The sequence below is a fragment of the Camellia sinensis genome, chromosome 2 (genome assembly GCF_055761805.1).
Source record: "Camellia sinensis isolate YWXY chromosome 2, ASM5576180v1, whole genome shotgun sequence".
Taxonomy (NCBI): Eukaryota; Viridiplantae; Streptophyta; class Magnoliopsida; order Ericales; family Theaceae; genus Camellia; species Camellia sinensis.
The window spans coordinates 222,340,942-222,368,085 of record NC_138962.1 but is presented as its reverse complement, the minus strand read 5'-3'; the positions used below and the strand labels follow the sequence as shown (position 1 = coordinate 222,368,085).

General features: G+C 39.0%; 1 protein-coding gene across 3 annotated transcripts; it reads right to left on the bottom strand.

Moving 5' to 3' along the window:
* Positions 1-20,763: 20,763 nt before the first annotated feature.
* LOC114260749 (uncharacterized) lies at positions 20,764-27,050 on the bottom strand. 3 transcript variants are annotated; one of them, XM_028200927.2, is made up of 3 exons: positions 26,731-27,050; positions 22,200-22,332; positions 20,764-21,233 (listed from the first exon to the last, which is right to left on the bottom strand). In XM_028200927.2, exons 1-3 carry the CDS (start codon positions 26,892-26,894, stop codon positions 21,177-21,179), a joined length of 354 nt encoding a protein of 117 aa, XP_028056728.1. In that variant the 5' UTR covers positions 26,895-27,050; the 3' UTR covers positions 20,764-21,176. The 3 variants fall into 3 exon arrangements, with proteins under 3 accessions (XP_028056728.1, XP_028056727.1, XP_028056729.1); XM_028200926.2 differs by having other exon boundaries at positions 20,764-21,226; positions 26,731-27,028; XM_028200928.2 differs by having other exon boundaries at positions 20,764-21,226; positions 22,200-22,279; positions 26,731-26,996.
* Positions 27,051-27,144: the final 94 nt, after the last annotated feature.

Here is a 27,144-nt window from a genome sequence, read left to right as displayed (position 1 = left end):
TATTCTTAACTGTAGCCCGATTCAACTTCCGATAATCGATACAAAGTCTCAAGGCACCATATTTCTTTTTAGTAAAGAGGGTCGGTGCTCCCCACGGTGAAACACTAGGGCGAACAAAACCCTTATCTAGCAACTCCTAGAGTTGAATCTTCAACTCATTCAACTCGGCTGGGGCAAAACGGTAAGGTGCCATAGAAATCGGCGCTGTGCCCGGCACTAAATCAATAGAGAACTCTATCTTTCGGTGAGGTGGCAAACTAACGAGATCCTCGAAAAAAACATCCGAATACTCACAAACCACTCTCGGTAATACAATCTGGGTCTTATCACACTCACTACTCATAAAGCTAGCAAGTAGACCACTAAGCTCACTCCGCCCTCGCGAATCATACACCGATGGCAACACACTACCAACCCGATCCCCCAAGAAATGGAAACACTCCCCGCCCAAGGTACATACTGTGACCCTCCGGCAGTAGCAATCGATAACTGCCCGGTATGATGATAACCAGTCCATACCCAAAATAACATCAAAACCCAACATAGGCATAACTACAAAAGAAAATGGAAGTCGGCGGTCGGCGACCTCTATGTCACAACCTCTACATCCGTGTTTCAAAATCAATTCGCCCCCAACAGGCGATATAACACAAATAGGAGATGCTAACTGTGCTAACTCCAATCCCAAAATGGATGCGAATGCAGCAGATAAAAAGGAATGAGATGCACTAGTATTAATCAACACATTGGCAATCGAGTTGCAAAACAAAAAAGTACCTCTCACAACAGATGAAGCCGGTACAAGATCCTGCGTGGTAATAGCATACACGCGCCCTGTAGGGCCCTGATCTACCTGCTCACCTCTCAGAGCAAAGGACTGATGCACAGACTGAGACAATGAAGCCCCCTGATTGGCCCTCGAGGCCTGAACAAACTGTGCTGCCTGCAAACTCTGCGTCTGTCTCAAACCAGACGCACTGGGTGTACCACCCAACTGTGGACAGAATCTCTTCAGGTGTCCTGTTTGACCACACTGATAACAAGAGGACGATCGGCCTCTGCCCTGACTCTGGCTCTGAGGTCAAGCTGAAGATGAAGCTGCTCCCTGACCTCCTCCCCACTGTGGGCAAGCTGGAGACTTGTGTCCCAACTGACCACACTTGAAGCAGGTAAAGTCTTCCTGGCTGCCTCTTCCAGAACCCGAACCCGGTACTAGAAAGGTAGATCTCGCTAAAGCACTCTAGGACTGCTGAGGGTTAGGACCCCTCTGCCTCCTACCATCCCCTTGGCCATCCTGACTCCTCTTGGAGCCCCTCATCCTCTCCTCCTCCTCCATCATAGACTCCATATGGGTCGCGGTATCCACAAGACGTCCATACTCCCGGATCATGGATCCCCCAACCCTCATCTTGAGGCCATGCCTCAACTTCTTTTCTAACTCAATACAACAACGTTCCTCCGATGCCACGAGCTCAGGTGCGAACTTGGACAAACTGGTAAAGGCGGCCTTAAACTCGGCCACTGACAAGCCTAGCTGCTTAAGCTGGCAAAATTGATCCCTCAGCTTTTCCCTGATAGCTAGGGCTAGGTACTTCTCCTGGAAAGCATCGACAAAAGCCTCTCAGGTGCCACCAATACGGCCCCTCGTAAACTTCTACCATTGACCCGCATCCCCCTTCAGCTGTAAAGATGCCAAGGTCACCTTTAATAAACCGTCTTCGATGCCAACCATCTCAAATGTCTTGGTCATCTGCTCTAACCACTTATCAGCCTTGAGTGGCTCCTTTGGATCCCCAACAAACTCATCCGGATTAGACCGGAAGAACTTCCTCTTTTGAAAAGAAGGCCCTGCATCAACAACCAGGGCCTGAACCTGGGCCTGAATTGGAACCTCAGCTCTGAAAATGCCCATAGATTCTCTCAAAGTATCGGCTATCCCACGGGCTAAGGCGCCCATAGCCTGCTGACCAGCTGGCTCGGCCACATTGGCCTGGCCAACCCCCTCTTGCATCACCGGAATCTCATCCGATATAGGCACTTCCCGCCTCCTAGGCCTGCCTCGCCTACCACCACGTCCTCGTCCTGACATTCTAATAAAGGTAACGAAGAACATTAGCACATTTACAAATGTGCCGAAGCTAAAACACTTGCGTCCTAATGCAATGGACAACTGTAATTCACCCCACGTAAGCACGTAATCACATAAGCATCTACGAATTTCATTTCCGGATAATGATAGTCCCGAGGCGTTACTAGAGTTTCGGTTAGAAACAACATTGATCAAGTGTTTTTCCAACAAGACTCATAGAAACCCAAGGATCCAATTAATCATCCTAGAAACTAAATCCCATACCCAAATAGTCATACAAACATGTTATCACATAAGCATGTAACACTACATCTAAGTCTCTATCAAGCGAGACGAACCCATTGTGGTACTAACCACTTCCCGTGTATCCAAAGTATTCGAATCCGGTACGCTCTGATACGAAGTTGTAATGCCCTCAAAATAAACCCATGATTTCATACATTCGAGATACTGAAAGGAGATATTATATTACAGAAATCAGAGTATTCATTACAAATTGTATTACATGTTGACAACAAAAGTAAATGCCTTATAGGCTTACAACTTTCCAAGTCAACACTTGGTTACAAAAGGAGAGTACTAACTCTACACAAAAGAAACCCTTGGCTTGGTATACATGTAATATAAAAATATAATCACAAAAAAAGATGTCCCGGCCACTAAGCCTCTCAAGCTATGCCCTTGGAGGTGGCATTCTACCTGTACCTGAAAATGATGTCCCATATAGGGTGAGCCAATGTCCAGTAGAGATATGCTAAACATAATATGAGCAATAACTAAAACAACACTTGATAAATGTCTAACTCAACGAAACTCAACTTAAAAAGCATGGCTCAGAACCTGGCCAAATAACTAAAGGGAGACTACATCTTATGCCAAATAATACTACAAACAGCCATTTTACGGAAATTGCGTCCGCGGGATTCGGCACCCATGTATTTTCATTCTCTTATGGCCATTTTACGGATATTTCATCCGCGGGACTCGACACCCATGTATAGATATATTCTGATTGTCATTTTACGGAAATTGCGTCCGCGGGATTCGGCACCCATGTATAGATATTCAGATGGCCATTTTACGGAAATTTCATCCGCGGGATTCAGAACCCATGTATTCAAATACACAACTTGATTAGTTTCAATTTACCTAATCATCATGCAGTGTCTACAACAATCAAGACTATCCTCCACTGATAGCCCAAAGCAGTTATTTCTAAACCAGATAATAAATGCCTCAACAGATATATAATTGACATTTTCAAAAGTGAGCGATTTATAAATCCAACTGCACTATTCTATTTCATAATAAGCAAATTTCATTATATTCGACTCAATTTCATAAACACATAACTTTCTTAAATTAATTATACTAGTTAATTTATACACAAATTAGGGCTTTCTCCCCCATCTCTCAATATTAACCCAATGGTTCAAATATCAACAACCAACAACAATAACATCATTTTGAGACCCAAAAATACATCTTTACGAATCAAAATAACAAAACCCCCTTTTATATATTTTGAAACCCTAAGTCCCAAAATCAAACCATTTAAACAACATGCTAAAAATCTAGGTCAAAGCCCATAAAAGTGAGTAGGAATCCCTACCTCAAAAGATGAAACCCAACGAAGGAGATGAAGAAAACGAAGATGCTCTAAATCCCAAAATTCTCGGATCAAAATGTAGCCCTCGACGATCAACACACTTTTTACAAAGGCCAAAGGTTGAGAGATTACTCTAACTAGATCAAACACTAGAGAGAAGTGGAGGTTTTAGCGAGAGAAGCTCTCCAATGGCTGTTTTGAAAAGTAAGAGAGAGAAATGGAATTGCAAAAGTGATCCAAAAAGCTAAATCTCGGAGTGATATACCCGACTCCCCGCTCGAGCGTGGAACTCCCCGCGCGAGCGTCAGACACAGACTCTCGCTCGAGCGTCCAAACCCCCGCTCGAGCGCCGGATACACGCTTCCAGAACTTTTGTCGAACCAGGTTCCCGCTCGAGCGTAAAACTCTCCGCTCGAGCGTCATACACAAACTCACGCTTGAGCGTCGAAACTCCCGCTCGAGCGTCGATACTGCAGACGAAAATACTGGGAGATGAAAAATTACGCTCGAGCGTCAAAACTCCCGCTCGAGCAGAGAAGCAACAATAAAGGGCCCGCTCGAGCGTGAAGGCCAAAATCTGGACAACTACTTTTGGTTTCAAAGCACAACCAACCTGTTTTAAACCTGCCCAACACAATCCAAGACTCAAAAACGAAGAGTAAAGGATGGAAATGAGAATGAGACAACAACACATTCGCGGAACCAAGTCCGGAATACAATAAATAAAGAGAGGCAAAACCAGGATCGTTATAACAATTAACATAAGAAGACTCCTACATAAATGAAGAAATAAACAATATAATAAAATCTCATAATAAGGAAGAAATTATCAATTTTTTTATAAGAATTAATCCATTGACCTTCCAAATAGAAGTGTACAAAAGTAGCCAATTGAGCTAACCCAATTGGTTAGCTTTAGGATCGTTTCTCATTAATCTCTCTATAATGATCGTTTCTCATTAATCTCTCTATAATGATTTTGTTGTGATATTTAATTCAATTAAAATTAAAATCAAAATTAAACGACTTCGTTTTTCGATTTGTGCTTTTAAAAAATATCCAGTATTTTGATGTCAGTTTACTTTAATTTTAAATTTGGATAGTTAGATTATGTGAGTTTAGTTTCTTTCAATTTATTTAAGTTATTTTTATTTAATAAGTAATAAATAAAAGTTGCACTAAATATTTTAACGCTAATTTCAAAATTAAAAAGCGGGTAAATTACACTAGCCTCCCTTGAGATTTTAAAAAAACACAGAAGGCCCACAGTTTTAGTATAATTACACCAACCTCCCTTTTAATAAAGTTAAAGAAACTGAAACTGAAACTAATGTAAATGTTGTAAAGACAGAAGAATAAACAATGAAAAATATATATTTCAGTGTAAAATAGATGAAATATCATTTTTTCATCTATATGACTAATGCATTATTGATGAAAAGAAAATTAAGTGTTAAAACCTTGAGAAACTCAATATAATTATGTAAAAATTATAAATCTTATGTATATTTTTAAAATTTCAAAACATTCAGTGTAATTTACCTATAATTTTATTTATTTATTTATAAACATGTCCAATAAATTACATCAAATGTGCCACAGTGATCATTCGTTTGTGTAATACCCACTTGATGAATGTGATTCATTGATTGTGAAGACTATAGGATAACACAAAGCATAATGATTTTTAGTGCCATCTTGATCACTTTACTTTATACATTTATGGTTTATTGGTTATAAAAATATATATATAATCAAATCATTATATAACCCAAGTGGGTGTGGATCTAATATAGATCATGATTGTTGAATTAGTGGCTTCCATATAGTGATTTCCTAGTAAGTGGTCTTATCACCATTTGATTGGGCAGATTTCATAGTGGCATCTAATCATCTCAACTTTTATCATGAACGAGATTCTAAAAGTTTTTCCTATATTGAGAACAAAAATGAGAAATTTTGACAAAAAAACAAAAAATACAAAATGTCATTTTCCATGTTTTCCCTTCAAGTTCGGAATGAAAATATTTCTCTTATATAAAATTTTCTTGATATAAATTATAAAGTGACCTATATTTCTAACATTTAAACAATATTTTTTGTGTTCAAATCTCATTTTTTGTTAGATAAATATAATATTTGCATGTACTTGACCCGTTTGTGAATGAGAGTTTGATTGCGCGTGAAGAGCTTGTTGAAGATGTAAATTAGAATAGAAAAGTAATTCTTGATAATCTATTCCAATAAACTCTGTAACAATCTGATTATTTCACTTCTTAAGGGAAATCTAGTGAGGAATGTTGGGCACTTAAGAGTAGAAAATACTAATTGAGTTTACTATATTTGAAATTTTATCCTTTTTTCATTGAGGATTCCTAAAGAAACCAAACGACTGTATAGCATTGACACAAGAATTTTATTACTAATAATGAGATTAACACTCTCCTTCAAAACTCATGTCATCTAAACATAATTTTAGATAAATTGATGATTAACAATTTAATAAATACAATAAACCATTATTTTTATGTTGTTTTGTTTTGTTTTTTCACATCATTGCACTTGTAGAGAAAAACTAAACAACAAATCGATAACACTCGCAGGTTTATTGAGCATTGATGATATTGCAATACTATAAATTTAGAAAAATATCTAAAAAAATATATATGAATCACAATTATTTTAAATAGAACTATATTATATAAAATTTAAATATATACTATACAACTTATTTCAGAATAAATTTTGAGATATCTTTTCATGATGTATAACATTATTTCTGTTGGTGACATAATTGACATATTTCGGCTTATGATGTTTGGTTATCCGTATAGTGGTCCACTCTGTCTAATTTGTGGCATTATGTACTTTATTTCTTTTTTTAACAGAAGACAACATTACTTTCTGATAGCTATATATGTGATTAATTACATTACTCTCTTCTCCAAAGTACTTTGTTTCAGTCAACAAAGTAAATTGATTACTCCATTTCATTTCATATATATATAAATAAATAAAAAAGTAGTACAACATATAGTTGAAAATAAATATTTAAAAAAAAAACAACAAATAAAGAAGACTCATTTCTGAGTAGTGCTTTTGACTAAGCATACACTGCTAATAATTTTACTGAAACTAATGTGACATGCATGCGCGGGGCATTCTTAACCAGTGAGGTCATGAAAAAATGATAGACAGGGCAGATTTTGTCTCTCACCCAATCAATTAGATGGATTAAGCCTCCGTTTGGGAAGTGGGTTAGCTTTTTAGATTTTTAACTTTTTTGGCTATTTTAGCCTGGGCTTAAAAGCTTGGTTTGGGAAGGACTTTTTGGCTTTTTGACTTTTTTGAGTTTTTTTGTGAGAGAAGAATGTAATGATTATGGGTTGGATGTGATGTTTTGTTTGTTATGACTAAAATAACCTATTTTATTTTTTGTGGCTAAAATAGTCAAAAAAACCTACAAACCCACTTGTCAAACACAGGAAGTTAGTTTCAGACATTTTGTGATTGTTATTGGATTGTGTGGACCTTGACAATTGAACACTAGGGCTTGTCCCTAACTCAAAGGTAGGAGTTTTAGAGTAATGATATTTTAATATTTCACACTTCTATCATATTATTTTAAGGATTAAGTTTTTTTTATGTTTACATTTTAACATGAGATAACTTTGGAGACTCATGGAACTTACTATAAGTTCCGTTTCGATCATCTGATTCGTTATATTTTAAAACTTATTAAGTAGAATATTCATGTAAAAAATTAAGATGATCGGATATGAATAGCTTTATGTTTGAATCAAATTTCTATTACAAAAACTGGATGGTTATTTTTAAAATTATATTTATTATCTGTAAAAATTTATGTATTATTGATTGATGTTTATTGATCTGTTACAATGATTCCTATATATAGAAGAGTAGGTGGTAGTAGGTGGTAGGTGGAGTAGGTGAAGTGGAGGTGGTAGTGGTGTAGTGGGTTAGGTTTAGTGGAGTAGGTGAAGTGGAGGTGATAGTGGTGTAGTGGGTTAGGTTTAGTGGAGTAGGTGAGGTGGTAGTGGTGTAGTGGGTGGATTTTAACAGTCCCCCGCAAACTCAAGGGGGATAGGAACTAACCAACTTGAGTTTGGAGAGAGTAACAAAACAAGAAAATACATAAAAATAAAAGAGGATAGGAGACACTGTATGGTCGTGTCAGACCATTGGTGAAGACACTGGATGGTGGTGTCATAACGTTGTAGAGGACACTGTATGGGGGTGTCATAACGTTGTAGAGGACACTGTATGGTGGTGTCATAGCGGTGTAGAGGACACTGGATGGCGGTGTCAGACCGATGAGAAGACAGTTTATGGGGTCATGTCGGACCGTTGTAGCATACAATGTTGTGACAGTTTACGGAGTCTTGCTGGACCCTTGTGGAAACTAACCGGAATCAATGTCGGGATAGTTTACAGAGTCTTGTCGGACCCTAACCGGAATTAATATCGGGACAGTTTACTGAGTCTTGTCGGACCCATGAAGGAGCTAACCGGAATCAATGTCGGGACAGTTTACAGAGTCTTGTCGGACCCTTGAAGGAGCTAACCGGAATCAATGTCGGGACAGTTTACAGAGTCTTGTCGGACCCTTAAAAAGTCGCACCCTCAAAAGGTGTGCCCAATCTTTCAAAAGGCGTGCCATCAAAAGGCGTGCCCAATCCATAAAAAGACGTGCCATCAAAATGCGTGCCCAATCCATAAAAAGGCGTGCCATCAAAAGTTGCGCCCTCAAAAGGCGCACCCACTTCATCAAAAGTCGTGCCCGACAGAAAGCGTCGAGCCATCAAAAGGTGAGCCGGAGATGCGGCGAGGCACGTGAGCGACAGAGCGGCGTGTCGACCGCGTCGTCTGTGTCAATATAAACCAATGCGGAGGCGGAGGAAACCAAACCAGACTGAAACCTCTGAACTTGTTATTCTGAAACAATCTGTAAATACTCTGTATCCAACCCTTCTCGGAAACACTCAGCAACCCAAAAAACATGGCCTCTTCTTCCCGTTCAGCTACCCAGAATATGGCCTCTTCATCCCGTGGTCTACTCACTCTCTTTCCCGACCTCAATGAGTCAACAAGAGAGAGAACTGGTGCGGTGGCCAGTGAACCTCAACCAAACACCTCTGTGTTTGCTCCGTTGAACTTTCCGATGCGGTCGGTGGAGCAAAAAATGGCGGTGCAAACTGATATTGAGGCCAATCAGTATACTCTGAAGTCATGTGTGGAAACCATGACTGCGGTCACAAACTTGTCGCACCGGCTGCAGAGCAGGACAAATGAGGTGCAACAGTTAAACTCCCAGCTGGCTCTGCTCCAACGCATGTATAAGGATGCACGAGCAGAGATAAGTGTGCTAAAGACAGAAAACAAGGAGCTGAAGCGGAAGGCCACCGTGATGTTCCGATTTGGAGGTCCACCATATGCTGTAGTGGAGGAGCAGGGAGGAGGCAACTTGCTTGGTGGTCTAGGAAGCACGGAGGCAACACCGGCAAGGACCACCCAGGACGGAGGCAAGAAGAAAAGACCGGCGGCTGAGTAGAGAAGAAAAATCTCATTGTGGGTGTGGTAGTTTTGTTTTTGTTTGTGTGGGTTTTTTTTTTTTTTTTTTTGGATGTAAAAGTGTGATCGGGGTTGATCCCCTGATATGAATAAAATGACAAGGTTGTGGAATGTTGTTGGTGTTATTTTGTGATGTTGTTTTGTTTAATAAGAAAAATAAAATAAAAGAAAATAATGGATGAAGAAAATAGAGAAAAATATTTGTGGATGAGTGATAAGAAAAACAGCAGTGTGATTTTTTTTTTTTTTTTTTTTGGTGGAATATAAAATAAATAAGAATAAGAGAATGGAAAACGGGTGTAGACACCCCATTTTCGACCGACCTTAAGACTCAGATGTCACCAGTTGAGCGCTTGGTGATGTTGCATGATGTGCTCGTTCAGAAGTTTCAGAATCGCGGCCGCGAGCCCCGCCTCCAGACTTCCGAACCCTTTTCTGTGCCTTGTCTCGGTTTGCGAGCCAGACTCGGTTTTCTCTGTTTCTTTTCCCGAGGGAAGGGAGAGGTCCCGTAGGCCGTCTCTCAATGTCCAAAGGCTACATTTGGTGGCCGTAGGCCATTTTGCCCATTTCGGAGTCCGGTTCCCGGTTTTCGGAGCCGTCAGGCCGTGTGCCTCGGTTCGGGACCGCCTAACCATCTCCGTATGCTCTAATTTTTGGCATACATCTTATTTCATCCCTTTTGAGGGACACTGGGGGTTGAGAAACCCACTTCGAGGTCGAATACCATTTTCGGTGCTTAACATCCCATTTTCGGGACCCCGAACTGCGTGTTTTGGCCCCGGAACATTCGTTTTGCAACGGTTTTCGTTCATTTTTGGCAGGTACCTCTGTTTTATCACAGGGAAGGTCACTGAAGGGTGGGAGGCCAGCAATTGTTGCAACAACCAGTTATCTCTCTTCCGGAGCCTCCCGGCGCCCGTTTTTCGCACTTCCGAGCTAATGTTGAATACCTTGGAGCTAGTGTTGCCAACTTTCAACCACATATCTGTGATCTACACATCTGAGAGGCCCCTAAAAGTTCATGGCCGGCCATTAAGGTCACATGACCCTTTTGACCCCTTTCTTCCGGGCTAATGTTGAACCCCTTGGACCCTTTTTCTTGAACTTTGAACCACATATCTGTGATCTACACATCTGAGAGGCCCCTAAAAGTTCATGGCCGGCCATTAAGGTCACTTGACCCTTTTGACCCCCTCTTTCCGAGCCATTGTTGAACCCCTTGGGCCCACTTTCTTGGAATTTCAACTACATGGTTGTGTTGTACACACATAGGGGTACCTCCCCAGTAGCTGGCCGGCCAGAAAATCACATTGACCCTTTTGACCCCTAGCCGGCCGGCTAGGGGGTGTGGCCGGCCGGCCACCTCCAGCAAAAGTATGAGGCCGGCCTGCTTCCTTGCACTGTGCCCTTTCCAGCTGTGGGGCAATATCCCCCAGATATTTTCTGTATCCGGGGGATATTTTGTGGGGGAGTTTTGCCCTCCTTCTCCCCCACCTTTACACTCCATTTTGAACCTTTATAACCAGCTGTTGGCCTTCTTGGTAAGGGTTAGAAAAACTCTCCTTCAAAGCTCTATAGCCAACACTATCTTCTTCCTTCTCAATTCTTCAAAAAACCCTAAGTCCCTAACCTTCATTCCTTCTACACCACCAAGCTCTACCACCACCACCTCACCTCCAGCAGAAAGGAAGGTTTCTAGAAGGCAAAAGAAGCTGCAAATCCATCCAAGAAGCAACAAAAGCTTGAATCTTCAAGGGTAAGTTACACTTTTAACCTTTTGACCCTTTTCCTTGATCTATTTCTAAGCCCCACTTCTTTTTGGTTTCAAGCTCCGGCCCTAACTGAAAAGGGCCATATTTTTGAGCTCATCTTCACTTCTCATTAAGGGCTCAACCTTGTTTGAGCCCTCCATAATATACTTGCTTCATTGATCATCTTGTATGTCATGTTTTTGCATGCTATCTTTGGCCCATGAGCAATCTGTTTTTGAGCATGTTATAAACTGATATAAGGCTTATTTTGAGTCCCTCTTCAACATTGGAGAAGGGCTCAACATTGTTTGGTGTTTCCATGTGTCACTTGTAGTTATATCCCCTATTTGGCCCCATTTTTGCATAAATTGATAGCCCTCTTTGCTTCTGTTTTTGGCTCTTGGTCCGAACTAAAAGTGGCATTATTTTGGCCTATACTTCATGTTTCATTCACACTTTTTTTCTGTTTGGTGATTATTTTATATACTTCATGTTATAGCACCTTTTGAGCCTTGTTTTGCATCACATTTTTAGCATGTTTGTATACTGATTTGAGGTCTGCCATATACTGTAAATGTTCATATTTTTGGTCCATCTTCAGTGTTGTAGAAGGAAATTTTTCAGTTTGAGTTTTGCTTATACCACTTGCCTCATTACCCCTCTTTTGGCCCCTATTCTTGCATGCTATTTTTCCCTTACTTATACTTGCTGTTTGGCCATGTTTATAACGTGAAAGTACATCTTTTGGGACTTTCTAGCTTCTGTCTTTGCATTGCATGTTCATATTGTACATGTTTGGCATAGCTATAGGCCATTTCGGGTGCCTAATGTCACATTTCGGGACATTTCCTTGCATTTCATGTCATTTCGCTTCATTTCGGGACTATTTTCCCCCATATTTTAGTGCTGAAATTCCATTAGTATGCTTGCATATCACTTTTGCCATATTTCATCACATTTTAGCATCACCTCGGTTTGCGTGCCAGTGTGCACGCATTTCGAGGCACTTCATTTTCTGCCATCGGCATCCGATGTGAGTGTGGCTGAGGCTCTCTCATGTTGGTATAAGCCCATTTTTCATTTTCATGTCATTTTCATATCATTCTGTCATCGCCTTGGTTTGCGTGCCCGTGTGCACGCATTTCGAGGCACTTCATTTTCTGCCATCGGCATCCGATGTGAGTGTGGCTGAGGCTCTCTCATGTTGGTATAAGCCCATTTGTCATTTTCATATCATTCTGTCATCGCCTCGGTTTGCGTGCCCGTGTGCACGCATTTCGAGGCACTTCATTTTCTGCCATCGGCATCCGATGTGAGTATGGTTGAGGCTCTCTCATGTTGGTATAAGCCCATTTGTCATTTTCATGTCATTGCCTCGGTTTGCGTGCCCGCGTACACGTACTTCGAGACACATGTCATTGCCTCGGTTTGCATGCCCGCGTGCACGTACTTCGAGACACATATCATCGCCTCGGTTTGCGTGCCCGCGTGCACGTACTTCGAGACACATATCATTGTCTCGGTTTGTGTGCCCGCATGCACGCACTTCGAGACACACATCATTTTCTCAATTTGCGTGCCCGTGTTCACGTACTCCGAGGCATTTCATTTTCATAGCATTCTATATTTTTTCGGTTTGCGTGCCAGCGTGCACGCATTTCAAGGCATCTCATTTCATAGCATTGTGTACGTTAGGATTGTATCTTAGTTGAATTTCATGCATATCATGCATATTGCATCGTGTCCGGAATAGGAGTTAGCCCGGGCACGGGAAACGAGGTACATTTCGTACTCCGAGTGACGGAATGTGTCTCAATTCCCCAGTCACCGACACTCCGGATTATCCATGATGGAGTTAGGTTTTAGCTGTAGTTTCATGTGCATTCATCCTATATTAAGTTGTGCATTTCGACTCCTCGGCCATCATGCCTCGGTATGCGTGATTGGTGGCACGAGAATCGAGACATGCATATATTTGTGCAAATACATTGCTATGCCCCTTTCCTGCTCTCTGTTGCAGCAAAACCAGGAATCAATAACTTTCCGGGACTTGGCACGCTTTTCAAGAACAACAGGTGTAAACAGAGGCTAATTGGGGCATTCCGGTGGATTTCCGCGCAAGACAGTCCGAACATGCATCATCCACCAGAAGCAAGGCAGTCCCTGGCTTGCACGCCAGTTTATTTGCTTTCTAGTTAATTCATTAATTAATTAGAATTCTGTAATATTTTGGACTGTAATATTCTTTTATTTGGGACTGTAATATTTGGACTGTATTATTTATTTGGACCCTCCGAGTGAGGGCACAACTGTAATAAGTGTGGGTGAGTGTGATGTATGTCTTCCAACCCCACGTCTTTCTCCCTTTTATTTATCCGCTTTTGATGGTTAGATTAGGGCATATTTCAATTAGCATACAGTATGACAGCATGTTTGCATCATTCATCTGTATTGCATGCATCGGGCTCGGCGCATCATACTAACTGCATTGTACTTTCAATTCCAAGTTGAATACATGTTAGTTGTAGCATTTCATATGCCACATTAGAATAGCCGAGCCTACTATAGTTGCATTTTGCATGTGTTGCATTAAGCATTTTTGTATATTCAGGATCATGCATGATTTCTAATGTAGTTTCTGTTTTTGGCTTGGAGTACTCGGTAAGCTTTATGCTTTAACATCCTTGCATGCGTGTGAATGAATGCCATGATAGCATGCTTACCATGAGGCTATGTGCTTATCTGATATATCTGCCTGAATGCCTGTGGGTGAAGGTTGGGTTATCTGAATTGGAATGAATCATCAAAATGTTTCAAGCCTACCTGCGGGTAGCAAACCATTTTCAAAAACAAACATGAAATGTTTTGTTCCAATTCGGGCGACCCGGTCTATACTTATATGCTGTGAGCATCACATAGTAACCTAGGCTAATAACCGGAATAAGAACTCACAATGTTTTCAAAAATTGATATCATGGTTAGTAGAGGCCGGTCTATGACCGGGCGAGCGGGGGTGCTCACGAAGTGACCTTCCCCAATCGTACCCAAGTTCCCTAACCGAGACAACTTTGGTGATGACGGACACGTGGCTTTTTGGCACCGAGTCAGGGTTTCCTAAATTTCCCAAAATAAAATATTTAGGTGGCGACTCTGTATCTGGCAAAGCAGTCCATATTTGGCACTTCTTTCAAAAATCAGTTTTCCTAAAAACGATTTGCCGGATTTGGACTCTTTGGTTCAGATTTAGAACCGTGACTGCGAAAGTCGAGTCCGAGCTGTAGCGAGGTCCCCCGCGGGCTTGTTACAACGGGTGATGCTTACTAACAAGGGATAGGGAAAATATATTATAATAAAATATATATATATATATATATATATTAAAATAAAAGAAAAGGGTGAAAGAACGTGGATGAAATAAATTAAGAGAAAGGAGAGATATGATTAAAGTGGGTTTGAAAGTGGGAAAAGATGAGAGAGAGGGAGATAGAGTGGGTGCATGATGATGATGTTGGGTCCATGGAGAGAGAGAGAGAGGGATGTCCAAGAAGCTTGTGCTTTTGACAGTTACACATTACCCAAGCTGTATGTGAAGATGCATGTTACTGTCTTACACTTCTGCAGGCTTGGTATTCTTTGTGGGGCACTTGCAACACGTGACATTGAAAATTGTATTCGAAAATGATGACATCTCCAACATGAAACGTCTTGGAAGCAGCCCAGGCCTTGTAATCAATATTCCCAATGATGGTTTAACCAGCGGAGTCCCCAACCTTGTACACTGCTGCCATTGAAACCTTCAAGCCAGCAAACATGGCTACCAACAACAGAGCCACAGCTCTACACCCCACACCCAAATCCATGGCTAAGAGAGAGAGAGCAAATCGGGAAAAAAACAGCAGTGACGAGCAGAAAAGCAGCGCCAGAAACGCCAACGACGACGACGAGTAAGAGTACAACCACGGATATGTGAGAGGCGAGGTGAACGGCGATAGAGGCTAGACGATGATGCGGGTGCCGCCGCCGACATAGCGGAGGAGGGGTGTAAGAAAATGTTGAAGAAGTCAAGGTATGTGTAGAAAATAAGCGGAATAGGTTGAGGTCCGGCGGGCGGCCAAGGCGAGGTTGCCGCCCGCCGGTGAAGCGAGAAATACTAAGGTCTTAACCTTGCTCGATACCATGTAAAAATTTATGTATTATTGATTGATGTTTATTGATCTGTTACAATGATTCCTATATATAGAAGAGTAGGTGGTAGTAGGTAGTAGGTGGAGTAGGTGAAGTGGAGGTGGTAGTGGTGTAGTGGGTTAGGTTTAGTGGAGTAGGTGAAGTGGAGGTGATAGTGGTGTAGTGGGTTAGATTTAGTGGAGTAGGTGAGGTGGTAGTGGTGTAGTGGGTGGATTTTAACATTATCCATTTTTTAAAAACTAATATGATTCAAACATATAATTACCGATATTCAATCATCTTATTTTTTATATGGTTATTCTACTTAATGAATTCAAAAAAAATAAACAATTCAAATTACTGAAATCGGTTTTAAAATGGTCTGCTAAGCTCAAACACTCTCTCATATTGAGATGATAACTTGAGAGAAACTAAACCCTTATCTTAATACTATATATTTATAAATAAAGTATTTACATCTCTATATTGTATTATATCTTTCACGAGAGGGTGTATACCATATCTAAATTATATCATTTGAGAATTTGATTATTACAAATACCATAACTCAATACTATGGGAGTCCTAACTAAAAAAAAAAAAAAAATTGAGTAATAACTAAATATTACATGAGGTATAACCAAACAATTCTTGGATCATAATTAAAATTTTGTCATAACTAATATCACAATGTTTCATAACTAATAATATAGTGTCAGTAAGTAATAACTATTGACTCAAAAGCCATAACCAAAATATATACCATAGAATTTCTTCTCTTTCAACAGTACAATTATAAGGCCCTGTTTGTTTTGGGATGTAGATGATGGGATGGAATTAGGACGGAGGTGAGGCCCACTTAGTATTATGTTTGTTTGTAGAGTTGGGAAAATGATTAGGATGGAAGAGGGGATTAAGATGAGGTTGGAAGGGGGATTGGGATGGAGGAGGAGGAGGTAGAGGTAAATGTGGTATTAGAAAAATAGTAAGGGGACTAGAAATTTTTTTATTTTTTACATGTTGGGCATTTTTTTTTTAACATTAATGTTTAATTTTTTGAATTTTTTTATTTGTTTTATTAGTTTATATAAAAATAATTTAACAATTCCTACATTAATAACTATCATCAAAATAAAGACAATTTTACTTAATCCTCTCATTAACAATCCCCTCATTATTAATCTCCTTACTATGAATCCCCTCTATTTTACCTCTGAAAACAAACAGGGCCTAATAGATAAAAACTTAAGCCTCGTTTGGGATACACATGTTTTAGCCTAAAAGTTAAAAAGTTACTAAAAAATTAAAAAGCTTATAACTTATATCAAAAAGTTAAAGATTTCATTTTCTCTTTACTTTTTGTACATCTTTTCGTAAAAAAATTAAAAGTCATTCCAAATATATTATTTTTTTTATCTCATATTTTAATCAAAAAATTAAAAAATTACTAAAATAGTCTGTTTCCAACGAGACCTTATGTTAGAATGAATCACATAAAATCTTTCTATTATTGTATACTTACTTTAAAATTTTATTTTGTTTCGATTTATATTTTGTTTCCCACCAATAGCTACATTAATGACTAATAACTATAACCTATTAGCTTAATAAATGGAGAAAACAATCAAATGGCTTACTCCCTAAGAGGTGGTAAATTCAAAACTTAATGGTGAAAACAATCAAATGGTTTACTATCTAAGAGGTTGTAAATTCAAAACTTACCAAGGTCAAATATTCTAATCCTTAGAATTATTAAAAGTTTACTCGATTATTAATATTAAGATCTCAAAATTTAATCGAGTTATGCGTAAGCTGAGTTTAGAAAGTAGCCATACAGGGTTCTATGTCGGTGCTTTGGTAAAAACAGAGGGTGCCAATAGGGAAGGCACATTGGCTTTTGTTTTTTTTTGCAGTCTATGACTAAGACTTTGTCTGGAAAGTAGGTTATTTTAGTTTTTAATTGTTTTAGTAGGTTAAAATTTTTGTATTTAAGAAGATGGTTAGATTTTTTTTAATTGGATGTGATGTTTATAGCATAAAAGTGAAATGATTATAGGTTTAATGTGACATTTTGTTTTATTGATTATTTTAATTTATTTTATATTTTTGTGAATTTTAACGTAAAAAGCCAAATTGTAACTTTTGCCAAACAAGGCCTACAAATTATTTACTGCATCAAGTGGACATTGCAATTGGAAATTGGATTGCTCTATGCTTGTGGGTTTTATAGGTTAAAGAATGCATCATTTGAACTCGGAAAAGTATTAAAAAACAAAAAAATTAAAAAATTAAAACCTAAAGTTATAGTGTGAATTTGAAAAAACAAAAATAAAAAACTTATTTAATGTATATAAATATTTTAAAGTTATAGTGTGAAATTGAACATTAAGGGTCTGTTTGGTAATCATTCTGTTTTCAATTTTCAATTTATATTTATAAAAATTTTAAAAATTGTCATAAAAACTTATTTGATAATTTTTTTGATTTATAAATAGTTGTCTCAGTTTATAAATTTGAAAAAAAAACGTAAACTCAAAAAGTGAGTTTACATTGATTTTTAAACATAAATTTAAAATTTTAATTAACAATTTTTTTTTTCAACTAATTTCTTTTTCAAATAATTTATTTTCAATTATTTTTTTTCAAATGATTTTTTTTTTCAATTAATTTTTTTTCAAATATTTTTTTTCCAATTAAATTTTTTTTCAATTATTTTTTAATTAATTTTTTTCATTTTTTTTTCAAATAATTTTTTTCCAATTAGATTTTTTACAATTATTTTTTTAATTTATTTTTTTTCATTTTTTTCCAATTAAATTTTTTTTAATTAATTTTTTTTTCAATTATAATGTGTATGATTTCATTGTCATAAATAATAAATATAAATATTTTAGACCTAAACAAACATATATTTTTAGTTTATGTTTTTAAATTTTTTTTAAACATTTTATTCAAATCAAACGCGTTTATAATTTATATTTTTAAAAAAATAAACAAAAATTAATTTATAAAATTTTTATAAACATAAACTAAAAATATAAACCTTACCGACTGCTACCAAAAAAGTATTTGATTTAGGGATCGTTTGGAATGTTCTAAATAAGTGTATTTTTTGACTTTTTATGAAAAAAATGTAAAAAAATAAAAAAAAAAGATGTTAAGGTGGTGTTTGGCAAGTGGGTTGGGGCTAAAATAGCCACAAAAGACAAAACAGGCTATTTTAGCCACAACAAACAAAATATCACATCCAACCCATAATCATTACACTCTTCTCTCACAAAAAAAAGCCAAAAAGTCAAAAAGCCAAAAAGTCCTTCCCAAACCAAGCTTTTTAGCCCAGGCTAAAATAGCCAAAAAAGCCAAAAAGCCAAAAAGCCAACCCACCTCCCAAACGGAGGCTAATTAATGTGATTTAAAAAAAATAAAAAAATAAACTAAATTAGGGTTGGTTTGGGATGTCCTAAAAAAGAGCACTTTTTGACTTATTGGTGGGTTTGAATTGGGTTTGGGTTGGGTTTGATGTGATGTGTTAGAGAGATGATGTGATTTAAATAAGATGATGTGACTTAAATAAGATAGTGACTTTTTGACTTTTTAGCTTATTTAGTACATGCCAAACTAGCCCTTAGGCCAAGTTTGAGAAGACTAAATAAGTGCACTTTTTGTCTTTTTAGACTAAAAAGTTGAAGTTGAAAATATGAATGTTTGGGTTAACTTTTTGACTTTTTATGGAAAAATGTGTAATAAAAAATTGTAAAAATTAGTTTGTAGGGGAAAATTAGAATTGGAAATTGTGCAGCCGTAATTGTTGACTTTTGGTGAATAGTAATGACTTTTTAACTTTTTGAATAATTTTTTGACTTTTTGACTTTTTTTAAACTATCCAAACTTGACCTTAGTATATGCCAAACCACCCCTTAGTTATTGAAAGTGGTTGTTAGAGGTGTAGATGGTGATTGGTGGTGACTATTGGAGGGTCACTAAGGTTATGGGCAGTGACTGTCCTATCAGTGGAGCCAGTCAGAGAGTCGTTGAAGCTCACTGGAGTGTTGCAGAAGCTTGTCGTTGCTGGCCGGTGAGGAGAGAGAAGAGAGTGAATTCATTTTGAAAACATCTTTGCGTTTTCTTTAAAAATATAATTAAAAAAAAAAATCATTTTCACTTTTTTTTAAACAAAAATGAATTCACATGGAAAGCAGAAATCAGATTCTAAGAGTGTGTTTGATAACGTTTATGTTTTCAGTTTATATTTATAAAAATTATATAAATTGGTTTTTGTTTATTTTTAGAAAAACATAAACTATAAACGCGTTTGGTAATTGACAAAATTTAAAAAAAAAATTTAAAATATAAAAAAGAGTGAGAAATAACAAGTGGTGGCAAGTGGCGGCAGAAGACGGTGGTGGAAAGTGGTAACGATGGGTGGTGTGTAGCTAGTGGTGGCGGGTGGGTGGTGGTGGGTGGGTGGGTGAGTGACGGTAGCAGGCAGTGGGTGATAGCGAGTGGGTGGTGGTGGCGGTGGCGGGTGGTGGTGGGTGGGTGGTGGTGGCGAGTAGATGGCGGGTGGTGGTGGTGGTGTGTGGGTGGGTGGGTGACGGTGGCGGCGGGTAGTGAGTGGGTGGTGGTGGTAGGTAGGTGAGTGGGTGGTGGTGGTAGGTAGGTGAGTGGGTGGTAGTAGTAGGTGGGTGACGGATGGCGGGTGGGTGGGTGGGTGACGGTAGTGGGTGGTGGGTGGTAGCGAGTGGGTGGTGGTGGCAGGTGGGTGGCGGATGGCGAGTGGTGGTGGGTGGTAGCGAGCGGTGGTGGTGGTGGGTGACGGTGGCGGGTGGAAGCGAGTGGGTGGCGGCGGTGGTGGTAGTGGGTGGTGGTGGTGATGGTGGTAGCGGGTGGGTGGTGGTGGTGGGTGCCTAGTGGTAGTAGGTGGCTGGTGAGTGGTGGTGACAAGTAGGTGGTGGGCGGAGAATGATAGTGGCAGATGATGGGTGGTGGCGGGTGGATGACAGGTAGGTGGTGGTGGTGGTGGCGAGTGGGTGGTGGTGGATGAAGATGATGGTGGAAAATGGTGGCGGGTAATATTGGGTGTTAAAAAAAAAAAACTGAAAAATCAAAATGGAAACACATTTTTTGTATTTTCATTTTTTTACCAAATTTATAAATTGAGACCACTAATTTATAAATTAAAAATTTTACCAAACAAGTTTTTATTTGAGTTTTTTAAATTTTTGTAAATATAAACAGAAAACTGAAAACATAAGTGTTATCAAACGGCACCTAAGTAATGAGATTACTAATAATAAAATTTATGTGTCGATGTTATTCAAGGGATTAGTTTCGTTAAGATCATTCAATGGGAAAATAATAAAATTAAAAATACTATAAGTCCAATTAGGTTTTTTTATTCATAAATGGTTAACATTCCTTCACAAATGTAAAATTCCCATTGAAGAGTATGGGAATCGAATTCATATGATTTCTAGTAATATAAATAACAAGGAATCACTTTTCCATTATGATCCGTTCCAGACACTGGAATCATGGAACTCGGAATCACATTCTCATTCCCCTCAAGATTACTATTATTTAAATATAACCAAAAGAAAGTTAAAAAATCTAAAGATAATGCTAGTTTGAATCCCTCAAAAAGGGGCAAATTATGCATTACACAAAATATATGTATCATTGGATGATCATCTATGACTATGACACCATCTTATGTTCACTAATTACAAATCTGCCGATGTAATTGAACATTCCTTTCTCCAGTTGCCTGCAAATTTTCTGAAGGTCTGGCATGTCTGTCCTGGTGGTTGATCTGTCTAAACAAAAGACTGTCCATTATTAAACATAATCGAGCAGCGCGGATTTCCTGTTTCTTCGAACAACAACAGGAGGTTTGATCATCTGATTCTTCCCGGAAAGCAGTTGCTTCACTTGGTTGCTGTGGAGGAACAAGCTCGCTTTTTGACACTTCTCAGGCAGGCTCGTAAAGACCCACCATGTGCCCGTCAACACAACGCATGGCTGCAACCTGCCCAAGGCACCATTTATCAAAGCAAAAATAAGAAAAATTCTAAGCACACAGAATCCAATCATAGAACCGGAGACAACTGGTTCTGTGCACTTGCAGGAACTGTAAAAAACAAAGAGATGGAGTGAGAACTTGACGTGTAGAATCATTATAATTACTGAAGTGGTTACCACTAGCCAGCCATAGCATGCATTCAATGTAATTGGGAATGTGATGGAGAGTGCTTGGCCATATAATTCTTGAAACATATAGATAGACACATGGGGCAAGTGGCATTAGCAAGGACCAAATGGCACGTGCTTAGAATTGTATGAAATTTGGTGCCATGATGGAAAACAGAGTAGATATTAGCACCCTCGTGGATTTTGGGCGAATTCCATTATTTAGGGATTAAATTTTGCAATTTTTTGAAAGTTCTATCATCAATTACTTGGTTCATACGAATCCTATTATTTATTTTATTTTATTTTTTGGGGGGTCCAAATATTTAAATCTGAGTTCAACTCAAAAATTATCATTTTTGATAATTTTCTTATTTTTTTATTTTTTATTATTGTCATGGTAGTTAGGGAATTGTCATAATTGGTTGTTTCTTAGTTGTGGATTAGGGTTCTATTTTTATTATGAATAATAGTTGTAAGCCTTTGGGCCTTCAATAATTTCCTTGTGAGTTTCTCTTCCATTTCCTATCATTATGGTAATCTTATGATTCAATAGACTCGTAGAAGAGTTGTGATGTTCTTGTTGCTATAGATTCTGCTCTTACATGTTTCCCCTACATCAGAATGTTTGCTTGTTCTATTAAGACCTAAACACCCCACCCCAAAAATCAAATATTATAAAGAAGATGAGAAGGCAATAGGCAAATTGGAATGTCGTGATTGGCAAGTGGTAGAGCTGCTCAAGAAGGAAGAAGCATGATAGTTTTACAAATTATGCAACTCAAAGAGTGAGTTGGGTATTTACCTTTCCATGAACCTCATATTTGATGGGACCATCGAGCTCTGCACCCAAAGCCATTAGTTTCGTCACTGTATTGTTAATGTCTGTCACCGTAAAGGATAAGATTGATGAGTATCCCTTCTGAATGCCATGTTCACTGCAAAGCTTACAGTTAGCAGCTAATTCAAATTAATTATATTCCAGAACAGCCATATGCAAAGAAATAAAATTTAGTACAATTTTTGTTTTTCCAAGTAAATGTAAGAGGTCTGTATGAGAAAGTAAATAGGAAGTAGAAATTTTAGGCATCAGTTGAGCACCCAATTCTGTCTGCAAGATTACGTGAAATTTACTGTCAATTTTCCATTTGTAACATTTTGCTCCTTCCATCTTGATAGAAAATAAATTAGTGTAAGGCTATGTTTAGTTCATGGATTTGGATAGAGAATTGGAAAGGGAAAGGAAAAAAGTGAGTGAAATGTGAATGAAATATAGCTACATTTCACCTACATTGCACACACTTTTTTCCTTTTCCTTTTCAAACCCCTACCCAAATCCATTAACCAAATATAGCCTAATGGGACTATAATATATATAGTGGTAATGCAGTACATATAACTAATCATGAAGCCAATGTTTATGTATGGTAATTAATGTAAGCGTCATATTAGAATTATAGATTTTTTTTTATTATTATTTTTTTTAATGGTTCTTCCATTCGCAAGTTTTATTGCATAGAAAAACTATAGAATCCCTCAAATGTTGTTGCCGTTGAGGCCATGAATTCAAATTTCTTTTCTTTTTTCCTTTTTTTTTTTGATAATTGGGAACAGTGTCCTAGGCAAGGTCCTTTGAGCCTACCCTAGGAGTGTAAACTTGAGGATCAAACGACACCCCCTAATCACATAATCTAGGCGAATGGGCGGGTATGACAAAAGTCGAACATGAGTTGGGCATGTGGGGAGCAAATCCACTACCAACTAGACAACACCCTGTATAAAATATACATACATAGTGTCTGCCCAATTTCCATAACCTTCAGTAGGTTTCTTTAATTTGACAAAAGAGTAGGTTTCTTCAGATGCAGTGATTAGTTTCAAATATGGGCTAAGGCATTACCATTATGCATGCCATATTAGAGAGTCTACTCTTTTATATGTACATTTGTAGTACCCGCTCTATTCAAAAAATAATGATAGTGGTTGGTCAGCTCCCCTGGGTCATCAAGTCAGGACGGCTAGTCAAGTTCTTCAGGTCATCCTGATCAGACTAGGGGATCTAGTCATACACAACTTGAGGGCAGCCCGGGCTTTTAGCCCTGCCTCACCTAGTCAGTTGATCTGGACTTGGTCTAGATTAAACTAACTTGACGTCAGTCTAGGTGCGCTACATATATACCCATCAATTATATTCCATCATCTCAGGTAATCTTCCTATTTCTTTTTGTAGGGAGAAATTCGTTGGTGGAGGTAAAACCTAAACGGAGCGACACCCGAACAGCCAAGAATGGTCAAGACTTGAGAGTAGATTCAACTCGGCCTGAAGGCCCAATTTGGCATTGCTCCTATCTTCTGTCATAACAATAGAATCAACCTCATCAAAAATTAGGTTGCTTTCCTTCCAATGAATAAATTTGTTAACTTCAGCAATACAACTATATAAAGTGAACATGTTGGCTTGGTTTGAACACCAAATTGAGGCTGTAAGATAAATTGATAGAGAGAGAGAAAATAAATTGTGTATATATTGATTGATATTGAATGTTGTTGATTGATATATTTGTTATGTTTACAATGATCATATATATAGAAGAGAAGAAGGTAGTAGGTGAAGTGGTAGGGGGTGAAGTGGAGGTGGTAGTGGTAGGTTAGGTGAGGAGTAGGTGAGGAGGTGAGTGTGTGTGGTAGGTGGTAGTGGTAGGTTAATACAATTTACAGTGGTAGGTTAATACAATTTACATTAACAGCCCCCCTCAAACTCAAGGAGGATAGGTACTAGCCAACTTGAGTTTGGAGAGAGTAATAAAACAGAAAAATAAGCTGACAAATAAAATTAAAAATGGGATAGGAGACACTGTATGGTCGTGTCAGACCGTTGTAGCAGACAGTTTACGGGGTCATGTCGGACCGTTGTAGCAGACACTGTGTGGTCGTGTCAGACCGATGTAGCAGACAGTTTATGGGGTCATGTCGGACCGGTGTAGCAGGACAGTTTACGGGGTCATGTCGGACCGTTGTAGAAGACAGTTTACGGGGTCATGTCGGACCGATGTAGCAGCTGACCGGAATCAATGTCGGGGCAGTTTATGGGGTCATGTCGGACCGATGTAGCAGCTGACCGGAATCAATGTCGGGACAGTTTATGGGGTCATGTCGGACCGTTGTAGAAGACAATTTACGGGGTCATGTCGGACAGATGTAGCAGGACAGTTTACGGGGTCATGTCGGACCGTTGTAGCAGGACAGTTTACGGGGTCATGTCGGACCGTTGTAGCAAGTTGTGGTGGTGTACCAAGGGGGCGACTTAGGGAGTGCGCCATGAGGTGGCTTGAACAGGATACTGTGTATAACCCCCCCTCAAACTCAAATAGGTGTAAAGATAGAAACCTATTTGAGGTTGAAACAAAGGGATTGATAAAGCTGACCGGTGTAGAAGACACTGTATGAGTGTGTAGATAGGCTGCCCAAAAAATATACATGGATGTAGATATCGAGCCCTCAAAAGTCGTGCCCTCAAAAGGTGTGCCCAATCTGTCAAAAGGCGTGCCATCAAAAGGCGTGCCCGATGCATCAAAAGACGTGCCAGATATGATGGCGAGGCACGTGAGTGCCTTGGCTGGCGTGCCCGTTTGTCGGGCGTCAAGAGGCGCGCGATGCGCGTGGCTGCCGCTGTGTCATGGTCTTTATAAACCGAAGCGGAGGAGGCAGAAACTGAGACAGAAAAACTGAGAGAAACCTCTGAAAAATTCTTCGTTTTGCTGAGAAAGAGAGGTCGTTTTGCTGAGAGAGATAGGTTGTAACACTCTGTGGCGAGAGATATTCTGTAACACTCTGTTGCCCAGAAAATGGCCTCGTCTTCCCGTGGGCTGCTCACTCTCTTTCCCGATCTCAACGAGTCCACAGGAGAGAGAACTGGTGCGGTGTCCCGTGAACCTCAACCAAACACCACTGGGTTTGCTCCGTTGAACTTTCCGATGCAGTCGGTGGAACAAAAAATGGCAGTGCAAACGGATGTGGAGGCTAATCAGTATACTTTGAAGGCATGTGTGGAGTCCATGACGGCGGTCACAAACTTGTCGCACCGGCTGCAGAGTAGGACAAATGAGGTGCAGCAATTAAACTCCCAGCTGGCTCTGCTCCAACGCATGTATAAGGATGCGCGAGCAGAGATAAGCGTGCTAAGGGCAGAAAACAAGGAGCTGAAGCGGAAGGCCACCGTGATGTTCCGATTTGGAGGTCCGCCATATGCGGCAGTGGAGGAGCAGGGAGTAGTGATCGTGCCCAGTGGAGTGGGCAGCGGAGTGAAGGTATGTGTAGAGGTCCGGCGGGCGGCCAAGGCGAGGCTGCCGCCCGCCGGTGAAGCAGAATGACTAGGTTGTTAACCTAGCTCTGATACCATGTAAGATAAATTGATAGAGAGAGAGAAAATAAATTGTGTATATATTGATTGATATTGAATGTTGTTGATTGATATATTTGTTATGTTTACAATGATCATATATATAGAAGAGAAGAAGGTAGTAGGTGAAGTGGTAGGGGGTGAAGTGGAGGTGGTAGTGGTAGGTTAGGTGAGGAGTAGGTGAGGAGGTGAGTGTGTGTGGTAGGTGGTAGTGGTAGGTTAATACAATTTACAGTGGTAGGTTAATACAATTTACATTAACAGAGGCTACATAAAGTTTTTATTACAATTCCAAAATTAGCTAACAAAAATCAGTCTTTGATAGTGTTGAACAAATATTGTTTGTCTTTTAACTGTTAAGGTAAAATTATAAATTCCACCATTCAAAATCTTCAAACTTAGGCTGTATTTGGATCACGATTTCGAAAGGAAAAAGGAAAGGCAAATGGAGAACACAAATCGAACTTATATTTTATTGACATTTTACTCATCGTTTCTCTTTTCACTTTTCCAATCGTCATCCAAATCTATGATCCAAACACAGCCTTACTATAATCTAAATATGCAAAAGCTAATTATATAATCAGCCTCAAACATTTGGTGATAAAACCAGAATATCCACCTCACAAAAATTTTGCACCAAAAATAAATAAATAAAATTGAGTAGTATTCAATGTTTCATGGAATAAAAAGTGGGACAATCATGAATCATGACGATAAACCTACCTTGATTTTTCTTTATCCAATGAGGGTAAATTGGAAATCAAGCTTATATAGATGATCATGAAATACCAGAAATTGGGTACAATTAGCTTGTGCAGAACAAATAAATAGCAGAGAAACAAGTCCTACTTCCCCTAAATTGGAAAATAGGCAAAGGGTTTGGAGTAACAAAGCAAAGGATCAAAACCCAATTGAGAGAGAGAAAGAGAGAGACCTGGGGGAATGAAAGAGGGCGAGTTTGAGAGGACCAGATTGAAGTTCGGCCCAGCGAAGAGTGCAGACATTGATGGTGAAACCCAAGCCCTCTGAGTACAACTTTGCTGCTTTTGGAACGTCCCTGTGTGCTTGCAGTATCCACCTCAACGATGCCGCCGCCATCGCTGAACCCTCTCCCTCCCTCTGCCTCCAATGGCTTCTCACAGTTCACGGAAACACCAAGTCTTATGGGCCATGGCCCAATTAGCTTGTTTGCCAAGACCCTTTTCAAAATTCTTCTCTACATATTTTGTTGGGGTAAATTACAGATTTTTCTTTGAGGTTTTAAAAATTATATCTCACTCCATCATAATTAATACTGTTAACGGATATTATAAATTGGCTAAAATATTCTTTTGACAAATAAAGGCCA

Bases quoted from the DNA above. Each gene is read 5' to 3' on its own strand.
- LOC114260749 (XM_028200926.2), bottom strand. From the start codon at position 26,894: ATGGCGGCGGCATCGTTGAGGTGGATACTGCAAGCACACAGGGACGTT. The intron at 22,333-26,730 runs GTCTCTCTCTTT...TAAGCTTTGCAG, and splicing joins GCCCTCTTTCATTCCCCCAG to TGAACATGGCATTCAGAAGG. The intron at 21,227-22,199 runs GTAAATACCCAA...GGCAGGTTGCAG, and splicing joins AATATGAGGTTCATGGAAAG to CCATGCGTTGTGTTGACGGG.